This window comes from Akebia trifoliata, chromosome 16, assembly GCF_017979445.1.
Source record: "Akebia trifoliata isolate Shusen 1 chromosome 16, ASM1797944v1, whole genome shotgun sequence".
Classification (NCBI taxonomy): Eukaryota; Viridiplantae; Streptophyta; class Magnoliopsida; order Ranunculales; family Lardizabalaceae; genus Akebia; species Akebia trifoliata.
In genome coordinates, this window is record NC_141390.1 from 26,190,728 (window position 1) to 26,205,789 (window position 15,062).

General features: G+C 34.9%; 1 protein-coding gene across 2 annotated transcripts; it reads left to right on the forward strand.

The window, feature by feature from the left end:
• The first annotated feature begins 2,306 nt into the window (after nt 1–2,306).
• Nucleotides 2,307–14,813, forward strand: LOC147383080 (Methyltransferase family protein). Of its 2 annotated transcripts, none has more exons than XM_086428285.1 (7): nt 2,307–2,528; nt 2,918–3,027; nt 10,314–10,486; nt 10,620–10,711; nt 13,269–13,371; nt 13,507–13,649; nt 14,581–14,813. In XM_086428285.1, exons 1-7 carry the CDS (start codon nt 2,334–2,336, stop codon nt 14,677–14,679), a joined length of 915 nt encoding a protein of 304 aa, XP_086284411.1. In that variant the 5' UTR covers nt 2,307–2,333; the 3' UTR covers nt 14,680–14,813. The 2 variants fall into 2 exon arrangements, with proteins under 2 accessions (XP_086284411.1, XP_086284410.1); XM_086428284.1 differs by having other exon boundaries at nt 2,308–2,528; nt 10,275–10,486.
• The last annotated feature ends 249 nt before the right edge of the window (nt 14,814–15,062 follow it).

The window sequence follows — 15,062 nt, forward strand, 5'->3', positions numbered from 1 at the left end:
ATTCTTAAGAAATTTCAACAAATGATTTGCGTTGTACAAAAAGTACTACAAATCATTTGCAACATTAATTGACTCCAACCTATGCATATCAAAATTACTAAAATACCCTTTGTCAAGAAAATTTATCAAATTATAAAGTACTTGATACAACAATATACATTTAAATTTATGAAAATGCCTCTCTTCCAATATACATTAAATTGCATATTAAAATTATAAAAATACCTCTCATCAGAGAAAATTTTAAATTATAAAAATAGTCTAAAATGCTTACTACAATAACATGCATATGAATTCACAAAAATACATCTCGTCATATCATTTAATTGCACATAAAAATTACAAAAAATATCCTTAAGCATGATGGAGGTATTTTTGTAAGGTCATATGCATGTTATCGTTGCAAGTACTAAAGGTATTTTTTTAATTTGAATAATATCTTTTGATGATGGATGCTTTTGTAAATTCATATGTATGTTAATGTAGCAAGTATTGAAGGTAAGCTTGTAATTTGAATAAGTTTTTCAATGAGGTTGAATAAGTTAAATTATTTCCAAGTTTTATTTTACAAGAAATCAAAACAAAAATTTTGATTGCAAATATCAATCAGCCATGAAAAATATTCGCAGGAGATTTCCCAATGATTATCAAGTAATAGTAAATCTTTTATCACAAATCATATGCATTGCAAACCAACGAGCGTTGGGCGTAGTGACTAAGACATCCCTCCAAAAAGGGAGAAGTCTTGAGTTAAAACCCCCTCATTGGCCACCCTTGAGGATTTATCTTGCTTAACTGGTAGGGGCGGATTTATACTGGGGGTTCCTACCCCCACAAGAATCTTAAAAGTTAAAAAAGTTACGAGCTATTGAGAATTTTATTGCCCCCACAAAAATTTTACCCTCTTAGTTACCCTCACAAAAAAATTCTCCTTCTTAGTTGTACCCTCAAAAAACTTTTCCCTTCTTGATTGTCCCCACATATGCAAATTCCCGGCTTTGTTCCTGTTACTTGGTATGTGTATTGCATGTACCCACAAGATTTGGACGAGATATGGTGCTCTCTCTAAAAGGCCAATTGCCTTACTCGCTCTTACTAGTTGGGCCTACAATTCGGAACTCCATCATCAAAAAAATTATATGCATTGCAAATCATTTGTAGTATACCAAACAAGGCCTAAAAGCAAAACAAAATCATTTTTGGGATTGAGGGTAAAAAACATTAGACGATAATGATAATGAGAAACTAGTTGAGAACATGTCAAAAGTAGCCCATTTTAAGTGATTCTACAAAAGCCCTTTGGGAAATCACCATAATCTAAAATAGGATTTGTCAATGGATCATATCAAACTAAAGTTCGATCCATTCCAATCTAATAACTTCAAACTGCATCAAGGATTTGGATTTCGATAATGACTCAATTTGATAACAAACTAGATGGATTCTGAATCAATTATGTCTCGTTCACATAAAATGTGAGAATTTATGTAAATTTTATTTTATATGTATATATATTGTTCGAATATATAAAGTTTATTTATTGTAGAGGGTAAAAGTGGTATCATGCCCTTACACATATCTCAATGAAAGCATGGGCTAAAGAGCAAAAGAGCAACTGCTGAGAGCAAGTGGTACTCGGAACAAGTCAATAATACAGTCTTACCCAACAGAAAGGGAAAATGGGGTCTGCCCTGTTGGCAGGGCAAACTAAACCAATATATTCACACGATCCCATACCGCACGTATTAAGCTCCTAGATTCTAGGAGAAATCCCAAGAATCCTAGAGCACAATAAAGAAGATTCTAATTCGATTTTGGATCCCTGTAAACGTGAGATCCCCAATGATCAAATCTCAAATAAAGGGGAAACCTAATCCTGGGGAGATCCTATATATTCAAAAGATGACCCAAAAAACAAAGGATCTTTTTGAGAAGGGGCTCCTTGAAGATTGGAGTTAATACTTGTAACTCCTTTATGCAATTCTAATTTAATCGTCAAAGGATTGTTAACAGGTACCACACCGGTGCCATCGTGGAGAAATGGGAAACGCTTCTTCGAAGGAGCAGAGCTGAGTAACTTGAGGTGAAAAACGAATCTGCCTCTACATTTATATTTAGTATATCAAATCCAATTTAATCCCATCCAAATCCTTTTTGATTGCTATTGGATCGTATTTGAATCTCAATATTGAGATTGACAATGAACCCAATGTGACAAGGATCCGATCCGATTTATATCAAACCAATTCCGGGTCGGGTCTGATCCGATCCTTATCGGATTGGTCCCAAAAACCCAAACTGAGGGTCTCTCTCTCTCAGTCTTGCTGTAAAAAATGGGAGAAGAAACAGAGTATTTCTCCAAAGATTTCGAATGGGAAGAGTTACGAGGGGAGATTGAGAAGGATTTGTCTCTTAGCCATCATTTTCTCCCCTTTGAAGCCTCTCCTTCTTCTTCATCGTCTCCTTTGAACGACTCAGAGGCATGGAAAAGCTTCCACAAACGTCACTCTACTGGAAAATTTTTCAAGGTTTCATTCAATCCTTTCTCCTTCTCTTTATCTGTTTTTTTTTTTTTCTTTCTATGTTCATTTATTTCATTAATTTTTATGATTCTACTTCATATTTGATTTTATTGATTTGCGGGCTTCTATAATTTATAGATGATTCCTTGATTTTTTTGTAATTTTTCTTAATGGGTGTTCTTTGATTCAGTTTTATTTTTATGGGTTGTCTTCTATCTGACATTGTTCATTTATTTCGTTACTTTTAATGATTTTAGTTCATTTTTAATTTTATTGATTTGTGGGGTTCTATAAATGATTCCTTGATTTTTTGGGTAATTTTTTTTTTCTTAATGGGTATTCTTTGATTCACTTTTATTTTTATGGGTTGTTCAATTTTGGGTTTTCTTGAGCAGGAGAGGCGGTATTTATTGAAGGAATTTCCAGAATTACTTCATTGCGATGAGAATTCCAAGGTTTTGGAGGTTGGGTGTGGGAATGGCAGTACTGTTCTGCCAATTCTGCGGTAATATTATTTCTTTCTTTTAATTTCTCTTGTTAGTCTTCCCCTTTTTGATTCCTTGATAATTTCATTAATTTAATTGTATTTATGGTAAAAAGATGCTTTTTTTTTTCTATGTATTTGTATGTAACACTGGAATGTCTTTGTTTGTATTAGAACTTTAAGAAACTGTACCTCTTGTACTCATTTGGCCAAATCTATTTGTCATTCTATTATCTGAATTTGAAAAAAAGGGATTTAGGCAAATCTAAGAAGAAATGATTCTTGGATCATGTTATGGTATAATAATTCATTTTCTTATTCATGTTGTTTAACAATGTGTGTTGGAAATCGGGGTTGTGTTTGGTTGTCTACTTTTCTTAAATTGTCTATTTAATAATCAGGATTTGCTAGTTAATTAAACAAAATAGATTGATAATGCGGTGTTGGAGAGAGTGTAGTTAGTTGCAAAGTTTAAGTATAGAGTTGCTTGCATTAATGCTGTTATAGGTGAATGCAAATTCACAAGCAGTGGGAGTGGATTCAAATAATTGGATCGCATAATTCAAAAATACCTTTCTCATAAATTGAGGAAAACATGAGTACGATTTATAAAAAAATTAAACTATGCTTAAATTTTCTATAGCGTAAGAAAATAGCACCCATTTTAGGAGGGAACGTGTCACTTCTTGATATGACTTAAATCCTATTGTTAGGAATTGATCCGATTGTAATTATCAAAACAAGATGACTCGTGTCAACTCCAATAGTCTGGTGTAGAGCCATCACAAAGATCAAGAATGTCTTCTACAACGGGGAGCTTACTTTATTATTGAGAAGTCAATTATGACGTATGCATTAATGCAAGAAATTTCACATGCTAGGAGTCGGAGAAGTATCTGGAAAAAAAAAAAAAAGATATCGCATATGCACAAAGTAGGTGAAAAAAAACTGACAATGGAAAGACCACTTACGTCAATTCCCGGGAACGAGCAAAAGAAGTATAGGCAAGATGGACGTAATCCCCAAAGCATGGAATAGTGACACAACAAGCCATACCCTGTTAGGGAAGGTATTTCCTTGAGACTTGAGAAGATGTATGTCTAATGGAGAAGGTGAGGGGACTTCTCATTGATCATGAAGCATGAATCACAGATGAGATGGTGGCATGTGATGTGCCATCTACCCCTCCTCTATTGGTTATAAAAGGGACAACCATCGAAGGCCAAGGTGAGCAATCACCCGAGTTATTTATGAAACTTTGTGGATTGTTGATTGACTTGATTGTCAAGGTGGAGTCGTAGGCACCTTGTCAGGGCAAAAGGAAGGAGATTTGACCTTACTATTTGACACCATGCATCTCGAGAAGTGGAATGGAGAAATTTACCCTCATATGTAAGTAGATTGAGGGATGGTTCCCCCGTCTTCCATGTATCGCAAAATGGTCAATGATAAGACAATTCTTGCTCCCAGATGCTCATTTTGCTAGAACTTCAGTTCAAACTTCAATGTTTATATTTAGTGGCCATGGTGTGTATGAGTTTTCATAGTGAATAAATCTTTGAAGGCATGTGTTTTTTGGATAGATTCTGATCAGCCATAAATAATAACGTGGTGTTATTACATCTTTCAATTGCTCCTCATAATATCTTAGAGAGAGAATTTCAGAATATGGCCTGACACTTCAACAATCAAATTAGATTAAGAGACTCAGTAATCACCACACCAATTCTAGTACTTTCCCTAAGTTAATAGTCCTTGTGATCTTTTTTTGATAACCATAGTCTTTGTGATCTTCAAATATCCTTATAAAGGATAACTATTTAAAACCTAGTAAGAAATCATACTGCTAAGTCTGCAGTGAATACAGTCACTTTGCTAGACACTGACTTGGGAAAAAAGAATGAGCAACCAAAGTGATTGAAGAGAAGCTAGTGTCTATGGTCTCCATACCAACTTTGTTGGAAACTAGAATGGATGGTGAGTGGCTCTGGCGCAGCTCGACATGTGTAGAATGATCTTTAATTTGATAACCAATTATCCTTGGTTAGAGCATGCAACATGACTATAATGAGAAGTCCATACATGTACATTTTATACAATGTGAAACATTTAAGTAGATATTTTGGTGAAAGCACTAAAGAATGCGCAGTTGAAGGGAAACTTGGCCAATGGATGACCCATTAACCAACAGGCCTTGCAAGGGATGCGGTTTTTAATAAATTATCAGTGATGGAAACCCAACTAAGCGATTGAAGATCCAAAGTTCTTGATTCTGACAGGAAAACAAGTTAGCCTTTTTTGGATAAGTAAACTGGTTATCTGGTATTGATAAGCACAAAGTATTGGGAATGAATGGGAGGTTCAGTTTCCCCTACCTAAGGGGCATCATAGTGCAAAATTTTGGAATTTAAGCTGATAAAAGCTCTAAATTCATTGAAGGTGTGACCTCGGTGGCGATGGTCAAGTCTATGTGTGATAATAATACCACAGACCTGGGATCAAAATCCCTCCTTCACAATTAAACCTATAATAATAATAAATCTCTAAATTCATTTATATATCCAAAAGGATTGGAGTGTATTGGTTGAGTAACGCTCTTGATAGGCTGACATGTCAGTGTGACCTTGGTAATCTTTTCCATTTTTCTCCTGTATATATAACTAGAGTTTAGCCGTGCCTATGGCTCAAGCTTAAAGGGGTAAAAGGGGAAAGATTGTAAAGTAAGAGGGGAATTATTGAAAAAGGGGGTAAAAGAGGAAAGATAGTAAAGTTAAGAGGGGTATTATTGAAAAAGGGGGTAAAAGAGGAAATATAGTAAAATAGGAGGGATATTATTGAAAGGGGGGTGGCGGGAAGAAAAACAATAAAGTTGAAGGATGAAGAGGAAGTATGGAGCCCACTACATAGTAGCTGGAGGGGATGCTTATTCCCCTACAAAACTATAGAAACAAGAGATGAAAATTGTTAGTAAATCATAAGTATGCATGATAATGCGCATATTTTGTATTTTTCTCATATATTTTTAGTGCATTATTAGATTTTGATCACATAAAGCTTTCAATTTGCATTAAAACACAATTATTAAGTCATAGTGATCAATGTTATTAAATTACATATGCGACTATGTACGACCAACACATGTTGTTTGCATATGCGATTTCACACATCACATATGCCATTGCACACAAAATATGCCATCTCATATTGGCAAATAGCATAATTTGAGGTATGCAACCGTATTTGGCAACACTGATAGTTGTCAAAATTCTCATTACGCATATTGTTTTATAATTGTTGGAGTTAAGGATCGATTAAAAGACATGGACCACAATTAAAAGCAACTAGGAGCGCATGAGCCGTGAGCAGGACAATTCCTCATACACCACTCTAAAGGTGCCAACAAATAGGGTTAATGATGAGAGTTAATAAATCTTAATTAGACCCAAGTTAAAAATTCACCCCAAGCCGGTCTTGTGGATGCCCTCTAGTCACCACCCGATAAAGATGGGCCTGGGTGTTAGATGGACCTTCCTACCCATTTGGAACTACCCTTTTCACTATTGGCCCCCTTTACTTAAACATCATCACCCTAGGTATCTTTGGAGACATGTGCCACACATGGGAGGCAGATGATAGCATACTTTGATGGTGACCATACTGCCCCACCATATCTCCCTATTAGACTCATCTTAGTCATTGGATCGATCATGAAGCTTGATGAAAGCATCACAACCTTCCATTAAGCATATTATTTGAGTTATAAGATATTTCTTTTCCATTTGAGACACCCCCACATGGGTGAGAGTGACATAACCTTAGGAGGTTAACATATTCCCCCAAACCATTTCAAAATACTCCAGTGAGGGCCCACCATTTTACCTACCCATTTCTTCTTTATTTTCATTAGCCTTCTTTTCCCAAAGCCATTAGCTTTTACCTTTCCATTCTTTTTGTTATCTTCTTTACTTTGTCGAATTTTGAAAATTCTTTTTTTTTACTTTCATTTTGAATTTTTTTTTTTTTCTTTTATCTCTAGAAGGGGACTCTAGAACATATTTGGAGAACACATTTTTAGAAATCTCTTGAGCTTTCCCTTCTCCTTCTCCTCCTCCTTCATCATTTTTTCCATTTTTCATCTTTTGCATGACTAGCTCAAATATACTTGGCTAGACTTTTTATTAGGGCTTAGGGAGGAGACTTTTTCCTCTCCACTTTTGGTCTTCTATGGGTGCACTATCATGACTTGAGGAGCTCATTTGTACATGAGTTTATTTTATCATTTTCATTTTGTATAGTAAATGCTTTCATGTTGTATATCACATTAGCATCTTTGTTGGCACATTTTACATTAATGAATATAAAATGGTATTTCATGATTTTGTATGTTTTATTGTAATTTTTCTTTGATTTTCATGTCAAACATGATTAATGCTTAGAATTCATATTGGTACATCATTTATTTTCTAGTTTACTCTAAACTATGGGTTTTGAATACTAGAATACCTTGGTGGAAATTATCTTATTATCTCATTTATTATTTGAGCTTATTGTCTTATTATGTTAAGTGGAGAAGCTCTCTAGCTCTCCCCACCTTTCTTGATTTCATCTAAGAAGGAACAAAAGGGGAAGGTTTGGATTGAATCTCTATGCCCTAACCTCTCATCCTTAGTGTTTTTCCTTTACATTTTCTCTACACCTCACTTTCATTTCTCTAACACACTTACATATATTTTACAACACTTATATTCCACTTCATCTTTCTTTCGTCCTTTCCAACCTTTTATATTGTAGTAATCTAGATTTTTGACATTAAACCCAATCCCTGTGTTCGACCCAAGATTTATAACTTGCAACATCACTATCCCTAGCACACACATCTCACTTTGTTACTTTTAGTTTCAATGGCTAGGGTCTTTTCTATGTTGCATCGTATACGTATGCCTTGAAGAACACATCCATGTGTTTCTTTGAATGTTAAAGTGTACACATTGAAATAACGCCAAAATTTGTTGCTTACTTTAATGTCCACACTATTAAAAGATTATGAAATTGCAAAAATGCAATCCTTAATGGACCTTGAATTATGAATGCAACTAATCAAGCCCTAGACATTAAAGTCTACAATGCAACAAAAAAGAGTGTAACTAGGCATGGCATGTAGTATGATGCAACAAAGATAACTTGAGAGGGAGCCCCAAGGTCAGACCTCAAGGATTGGGTTAGTATTCTTAAACTAGGACTACACCAAACAAACAAGAAAAGAAGAAAGGGAAAAATGAAGTGTGTAAGTGTGTGATGGGCTGTAGGATGGAAGTGTTATAAATCTAAGTAAGTATGCTAGAAAAAAAGGTAGAAATATTGTAGAGGAAAAATACTAAGGATGAGAGGTTAAGGCATAGAGATTCAGCTCAAATCGTCCCTCTTCGTTCATTCTTGGATGCAATCAAGAAAGGTGGAGAAAGTTTCCTCACTCAAAATAATCAGACAATAAGCTCAAATAATAAATAAGATAATAGGGTAATTCCCACCAAGGTATTCTAGTATTCAAAACATAAAGTCTAGAGTAAACTAGAACATAAGTGATGTACTAATGTGAGCTTTAAGCATTAATCAGATTTGTCTGAAAAATGAAAGAAAAAACTGTAATAGAATATACAAGATCATGAAATACCCATTTATATTCATTAATGTAAAGTCTGTTAAGAAATATGCATACATGATATTACAACATGAAAGCATTTACCATACAAAATGAAAATGATGAAGAATAAACCCATGTACAAATAAGCTCCTCAAGTCATGATAATGCACCCATAAAAGTCCTAAAGAAGGGGGGAAAGAGTCACCTTCATAAGCCGTAACAAAAAGTCTAACCAAGCATGTTTGAGTTAGTCATGGAAAATAAGAAAAATGGAAAAAATGATGAAGGTTGAAGAGATGGAGAAGGAAGATCTTTAGGAATTTCTAAAATTGTGTTCTAGAGTCCCCTTCTAGAGATGAAAGAAAAAAGCTAAATAAAAAAATAGAGAAATTCAAAATGAAAGTAAAAAAAAAAAAAAAAAAAGAATTTTCAAAATTGGGTAAAGTAGAGAAGATAGCAAAAAGAAGGGAAAGGTAGAAGATAGAAATGGCTAATGGCTTTGGTAAGAGATGGCAAATGAGAATAGTGAAGAAATTGGTAGGTAAAATGGTGGGCTCTCATTGGAGTATTTTTAAATAGTTTGGGGGAATGTGTTGACCTTTCAAGGTCATGTCACTCTCAACCATGTGGAAGTGCCTCAAGTGGAGAATGAATGTCTTATAACTCAAATAATATGCTTAATGGAAGGTTGTGATGCTTTCATCAAGTTCCATGATCGATCCAATGGTTAAGATGAGTCCAATAAGGAGATATGGTGGGATAATATGGTCACCATCAAAGTATGCTATCTTCCACCTCTCATGTGTGGTACTTGTCTACAAAGATACCTAGGGTGATGTCTAAGAAGAGGGGGCCCATAGTCAAAAGGGTGGATCCAAGCTGGGTTAGGGAGGCCCATCTAGCATGCTGGCTCATCTCTATCGGGTGGTCTTGAGGTACTAAAGGGCATCCACAAGATCAGCTTGGGATGGATTTTTTACTCGGGTCTAATTAAGGTTTGTTAACCCTCATCCTTAACCCTATCTGTTGGCACCTTTGGAACAGTCTAGGGGGAATCGTCTCACTCACGACTCATGCGCTCCTAATTGCTTTTAGTGGTGGTCCATGTCTTTTAATTGATCCTTAACTCCTAAAATTATTAAAAAATACGCGTAATGAGACTTTTGACCACTATGACTTAATAATTATGTTTTCGTGTAAATTGAGAGTTTTATGTGATCAAAATCCGATAATGCACTAAAAATATATGAGAAAAATACAAAATATGCGCATTACCCCCCAACTTAAGCTTTGCTAGTCTTTTAGCAAATAAAATGCAATTTGGAGCTAACAAACCTTAAGTTGGACAAAATTTTGATTTTTTTTTTTCAGATGCTTAAAAAGGATAATCCTGGCAACAAGATTTTTGATATAATAATGCATTTTTTTATTGATATCATAAGACATACAAATTTGATGTAATGTGCCAAAAAAAAAATTGTCACATAACAGATGATTTATTAGTCATATTCTGATTATTTGCAATGTGATTGATTATTGGCGCCTTCCCTTCGTTCTTGATACCCATTTCTTCCCTCAGATAGTGCTATTATTTGGTATACTTACTAGGTTTTTTTTTCTCGTGTAGTGAAAAAAAGAACATCATTGTTTATGCTTGTGATTGTAGTACTGAGGCCCTTGAAAGGGCTAAGGAGATGATAGATGTGGTCGATGAAGTCTCAACCAAGCATCGATTCCACCCATTTTACTGTGATTTTTCTCTGAATGGATTTCCAAATTGGTTGATCTGTAAATCCTGCAGGGAAACTTCTTTGACGAAAAAGTTTGGTTGTGTATCAGGTTGCTAATTTAACCTTTTCTTGTGTAGTTTTGTACATTCTAATGGCTTTTTCTTTTTTAAGTTCTTAATTTTATAGAAAACTCATGATCCTCATCAAGGATATGGACTTAACAGTGTTTCATTGGTTTCCAGATGTTGAAGAGAAAAAAGAGACAGATTTAAAGGAATTATCTTCGTTGAAACCATCAAGATGTTGTGGTGGTGGGGTGAATTTTATTACACTGGTAAGTTCATTTATTTTTCTGCTAATCTATTTGACCACATTCAGTTTGTTTATGTGCTAAGAAATATCTTTAATCATGTGGTTTGATAGTTATTTCAAATGAACTATTCCTCATGGTTATTACATTAATCTCTCCACTTTTGAGAACCATTGCACATATCCTAGAATACTTTTAGAGACTGGGTGTAAGCCTCATGTATTTATAATGGTGCCTTCTTTCTGTCATCTTTGTTTGCAGTTTTGGAGCGTATAATTCTTATTATGTTTATTTTTTGGTTCATTCTAGTTTTTTTAATGCCTTTGTGTTCCATCCATTGTGCCGTTTCACTTAGGTACCCAAGTGCTTCTACTTGCTTATGGTGCCAGTATTTACCTAATACAATACCAATACTGGTACCGGAGTCTATATAGGTACTTGAAGAAAAAGCTATTCTTCTTCTTCTCCTTTCTTTTTTATATTCGGGAGTGGGCAAGCCGGCTAATGAATGAAGACAAGGTTTTGAGCTCATGCTAGATCTTCCGTAACTCATAATTATTATTATTTTTTTCATGGGCAAAACAGAATTCATTAATGAAGGTGGTCGAGGGGACCGGTCGAAAGTACAAGAAAACACGAAAGGAAAACTTTACACATCACAAAGGGAATCCCATTTAACACAAAATCCTCGAAGAAAACCCCGTTGAATGCTCTGTCCAAGGACCAATGAAATAATAAGCCAAGCATCAACAAAACGCAGTCATGATGAGAATTCTCTACCCCCAAGAAGATTCTCCTATTTCCCTCCTTCCACACCCCAACAAATTGCAAAGTGGAGTAAAGCCCAAAGACTTTTTCCTACCCATGAAAAGATTATGATTTCAGCCTTGGTATAGGGCTAAGGTTGAGGCAGGCAAAAAATTATTATTGCTATTATTTATTATTTATTATTAATTTTTTGTTTTTTGTTTTTTTGTTTTTTTTTTTTTTTTTTGGGGGGGGGGGGGGGGGGGGAGGGTTAATTATTCGAGGACCATCTACCTCTCAGAATCTTTTCATTTAAGAATAAGATCAAATTAAGAATAAGAAAATGAAAAGAAGCAAGTAGATTGAAGAAGCACATTATACATGGTTGAATGCTGGGACTCTGGTGGCTATGTCCATAGGCTCTTGATAAAGCTATTATGCTATAAACTTTCTTGTATAATTACATCCTCACTTCCCACCGAGGATGGGGTCTATAAATAAGGTTCAAAAAACTAATCAAAACTTTAATTCAGGGTTTGTGTTATTCCCCTAATACTTAAAATTCCTATCTAAATCTAGGTAGATGAGATTTAAGGTTTGTTAAGATTGCTGCATGCTCTAACCAAAGATTGCACATGTGATAAAATTTCTTTTACCCATGATTTTAGATTGCTTTATGTAAAGACTTTGTAGATATTAAAGGTTTCAATGAATTTGGTCTATCACGACCGTAAAGATTGAAGGTGCTAACTTGGTGAGTAGGTGAAGTCTTTTAGTGGTAATACCACACACCTGAGATCAAAACTGCCTTCACCCACTTATATAAAAAAGAAAGACTAGGTAGATACTTAGCTTAAGACAATGATAGCAGAATGTTGGGTGGGAACTCTGTGTCATATATTTTATGAAATAATTGGTTGATCTTGGTAACTTCCCTTTCCAGTAAAAATCAGTCTCTTTGCTAGTAATATATTTTTGTTGCCATAATTTTTGGGACTTGTTCCATTTTTTTTCATGGTATCCATTAAAAGCCAGCTACCTTGTGATGGCTAGTTGTTTATTTTACAATCTATCGCCTGTGACATGAAAATCATTGATTTTTTTTGTATTATTTTTCTTTGTATCCGGGATGGGTAAGCTGAACTTGAACCCATGACCTCAGAGTGAAACATGTCAACCAACTGAGCTACAGATCTAAGCCCACATTTAATTTGCCTGGTTCTCTAACTTGGTAAAGTCATGTTGATACCATGATCTGGATTCAAAGCCCATTTTTAACCTATTAACTGCTTACCAACTTGCATTAATGGAGCTCATCGTCATGTTTTATTTAATTGATCCTTATGTTCATCATATCCCTCAGTATCCCACTACCTTATGAATTTGCTAATTAGAAGTGCCAAAATGGCTTCTAATGCATGTTGAAAATAAGTGCTTATCATATCTCAAATTGGGATTTTTGTGGTACAATGGGAAGTCATGGAAGTAATATCTTCTGGAAGTTTCTTCTCTTGTTATATCAAAGTATTGGAGTGTATTCATGAAAATTATAAGCAAAAGGGCTTTATATTATTAGCAATTTTGGTAGAAGTTATTGTTTTATAGCTCCCTGGACCAACCTCCTTTACGTGGATAAGAGAAATCTACAATGTTTTGTAGTATCTGACGTCCTACCGCTTCACCCTTGTTGATAAACATGTACCAGATACAGGACAAGAGAAAAGGGTGTGATATTGGGTTTGCATTTTTTTGCTACTCACAAAAAAAAAAAAATCCCTCTAGTTCCTCTCAATATCAGTCGAACTCAATCTAAATGTGGTCTGTTATTTTCTAGATATTCACGTTATCAGCGGTGCCATTTCAAAAGATGCCTACGGCCATCGCAGAATGCATCTCTGTTTTAAAGCCTGGTGGATTGCTCCTCTTCAGGGATTATGGTAAACGTCCCCAATAAATAATAGTAATTTTATTTGGAGCTACATGAGGAAAGAAATTGAATTTCCTTTATGTATCAATTTCTACTTCACCGTGTATCAAATACTTACTGAGATCTTTTCTATTCTGAACTTCAGGCCTTTATGACATGACTATGCTTCGATTTCAGCCAAATAAAAGAGTGGGGTTTAGGGAATACATGCGGTCTGATGGCACTCGTTCTTATTTCTTCTGTCTGGATACTGTGAGGGAGCTCTTTGTTGGAGCAGGCTTCATTGTGGTACGATACATTCCTTACGGGATAATTTTGATTTAAAAAAAAATATGTTATTTTACATCTAGAGTCAAAATACCTCTTTCGGCTAAAATCCAACCATATTTACTAGCTGTTGATACCTTAAGACTTGGACAAATATCCTTAGTTTAAGGTTTCATCGAGACTGCTTATCCATGATAACTGTGGGCAAAAAGTCTAATACGTTATCAATGTAACCCCCACCCCACACGCTCCACACACAAAAACAAAACAAAACATAGCCACCAAGTGGGGATTTGGGAATAAGTCAGCAAGGGAAAAAAATAAAAAAATTCGGTAAAACCGAGGAAAAAAAATATCGGCCCAGTCTTAAGCCTGCATGATTGTTCATACTATGTGGTGTTCTCGTGTTATATCACCAAATCTCATTTTAAACCACAAAAATAAATCACCAAACCCCCATATAGATATCAATCTTTTTTTTTTTTTTTTTTCTGTTTTTCTTTTTGGAAGATAGCCATATAGATATCTTCCTTGCATACACAACAATCACAAGTCCACAAAAACATTTAAGTTTTATATTACTTAATATATAAAATATTTAATGTCATCCTCATTAACTAATGCTTCATTAATAAAATGGTCACCATAATCTTCATCAAGGTCATCTTCTCTTACCAGTGCTTCAATTTAATCACAAAGTTCACATTTAATCAAGAAGTTTGTGATGTAATTGCGAAGCTCGTAAAAGTCAGAATTTATTGAAAAAGTCATGATTAAATTGGTGAAGGAAAACAGTCATGATTTAATTGCATCTTTTTCAATAATTCGGAGAATTTAGTGACTATTCCCCGAACCACTGTCATCTCCTTATCCCAAAGATAGAGGTCCGAAAAAGGTTTTTTTTTCTTTTTCTTCAAGTACTACCGTCGATAAATTATTCATGTTTGTGCAGCTTGAACTCGAATATTGTTGTGTGAAGAGAATGAATCGTCGAAATGGGAAGAACATGCAAAGGGTTTGGGTTCATGGAAAATTCCAGAAACCAATCTGAAGCTTCCATGGGGAGTACAGTCAAACAATTAATTTTATTCACGTTACACTCTTCATATCCCTTCCAATTAAGAGGGAAAAATTGGTGTATCCTTATTTTTTGTGAGATTAATATGGTGGTAAGTCTTTTAAGTCTGTACCCTCTTGAAATTCTGAAATTGGTTTGGCCAACTCCGGTCTCATCTTGTGCAGGAAAGTGGGTTGAGGCTTCTCAACTCGATCATATTATTTTGTCTGGTAGGGGTGACAATCTTAACTCGACTCAAAATTAGTGGGTTTGTCTCAAGTCTAATTGGGGTTGGGTTATAATAGTGTCAACAGGATTATTAAATGGGTTAGGTCTAGGTTAGGGTGTCAACCCATTTTGACATTTTTAGTTATTAT

Excerpts from the sequence above, each read along its gene's own strand:
- LOC147383080 (XM_086428284.1), top strand. The coding sequence starts at position 2,334 with ATGGGAGAAGAAACAGAGTATTTCTCCAAAGATTTCGAATGGGAAGAG. Across the intron at positions 10,487-10,619 it reads AAAGTTTGGTTGTGTATCAG|ATGTTGAAGAGAAAAAAGAG; the intron begins GTTGCTAATTTA and ends ATTGGTTTCCAG. Across the intron at positions 10,712-13,268 it reads GGGTGAATTTTATTACACTG|ATATTCACGTTATCAGCGGT; the intron begins GTAAGTTCATTT and ends GTTATTTTCTAG.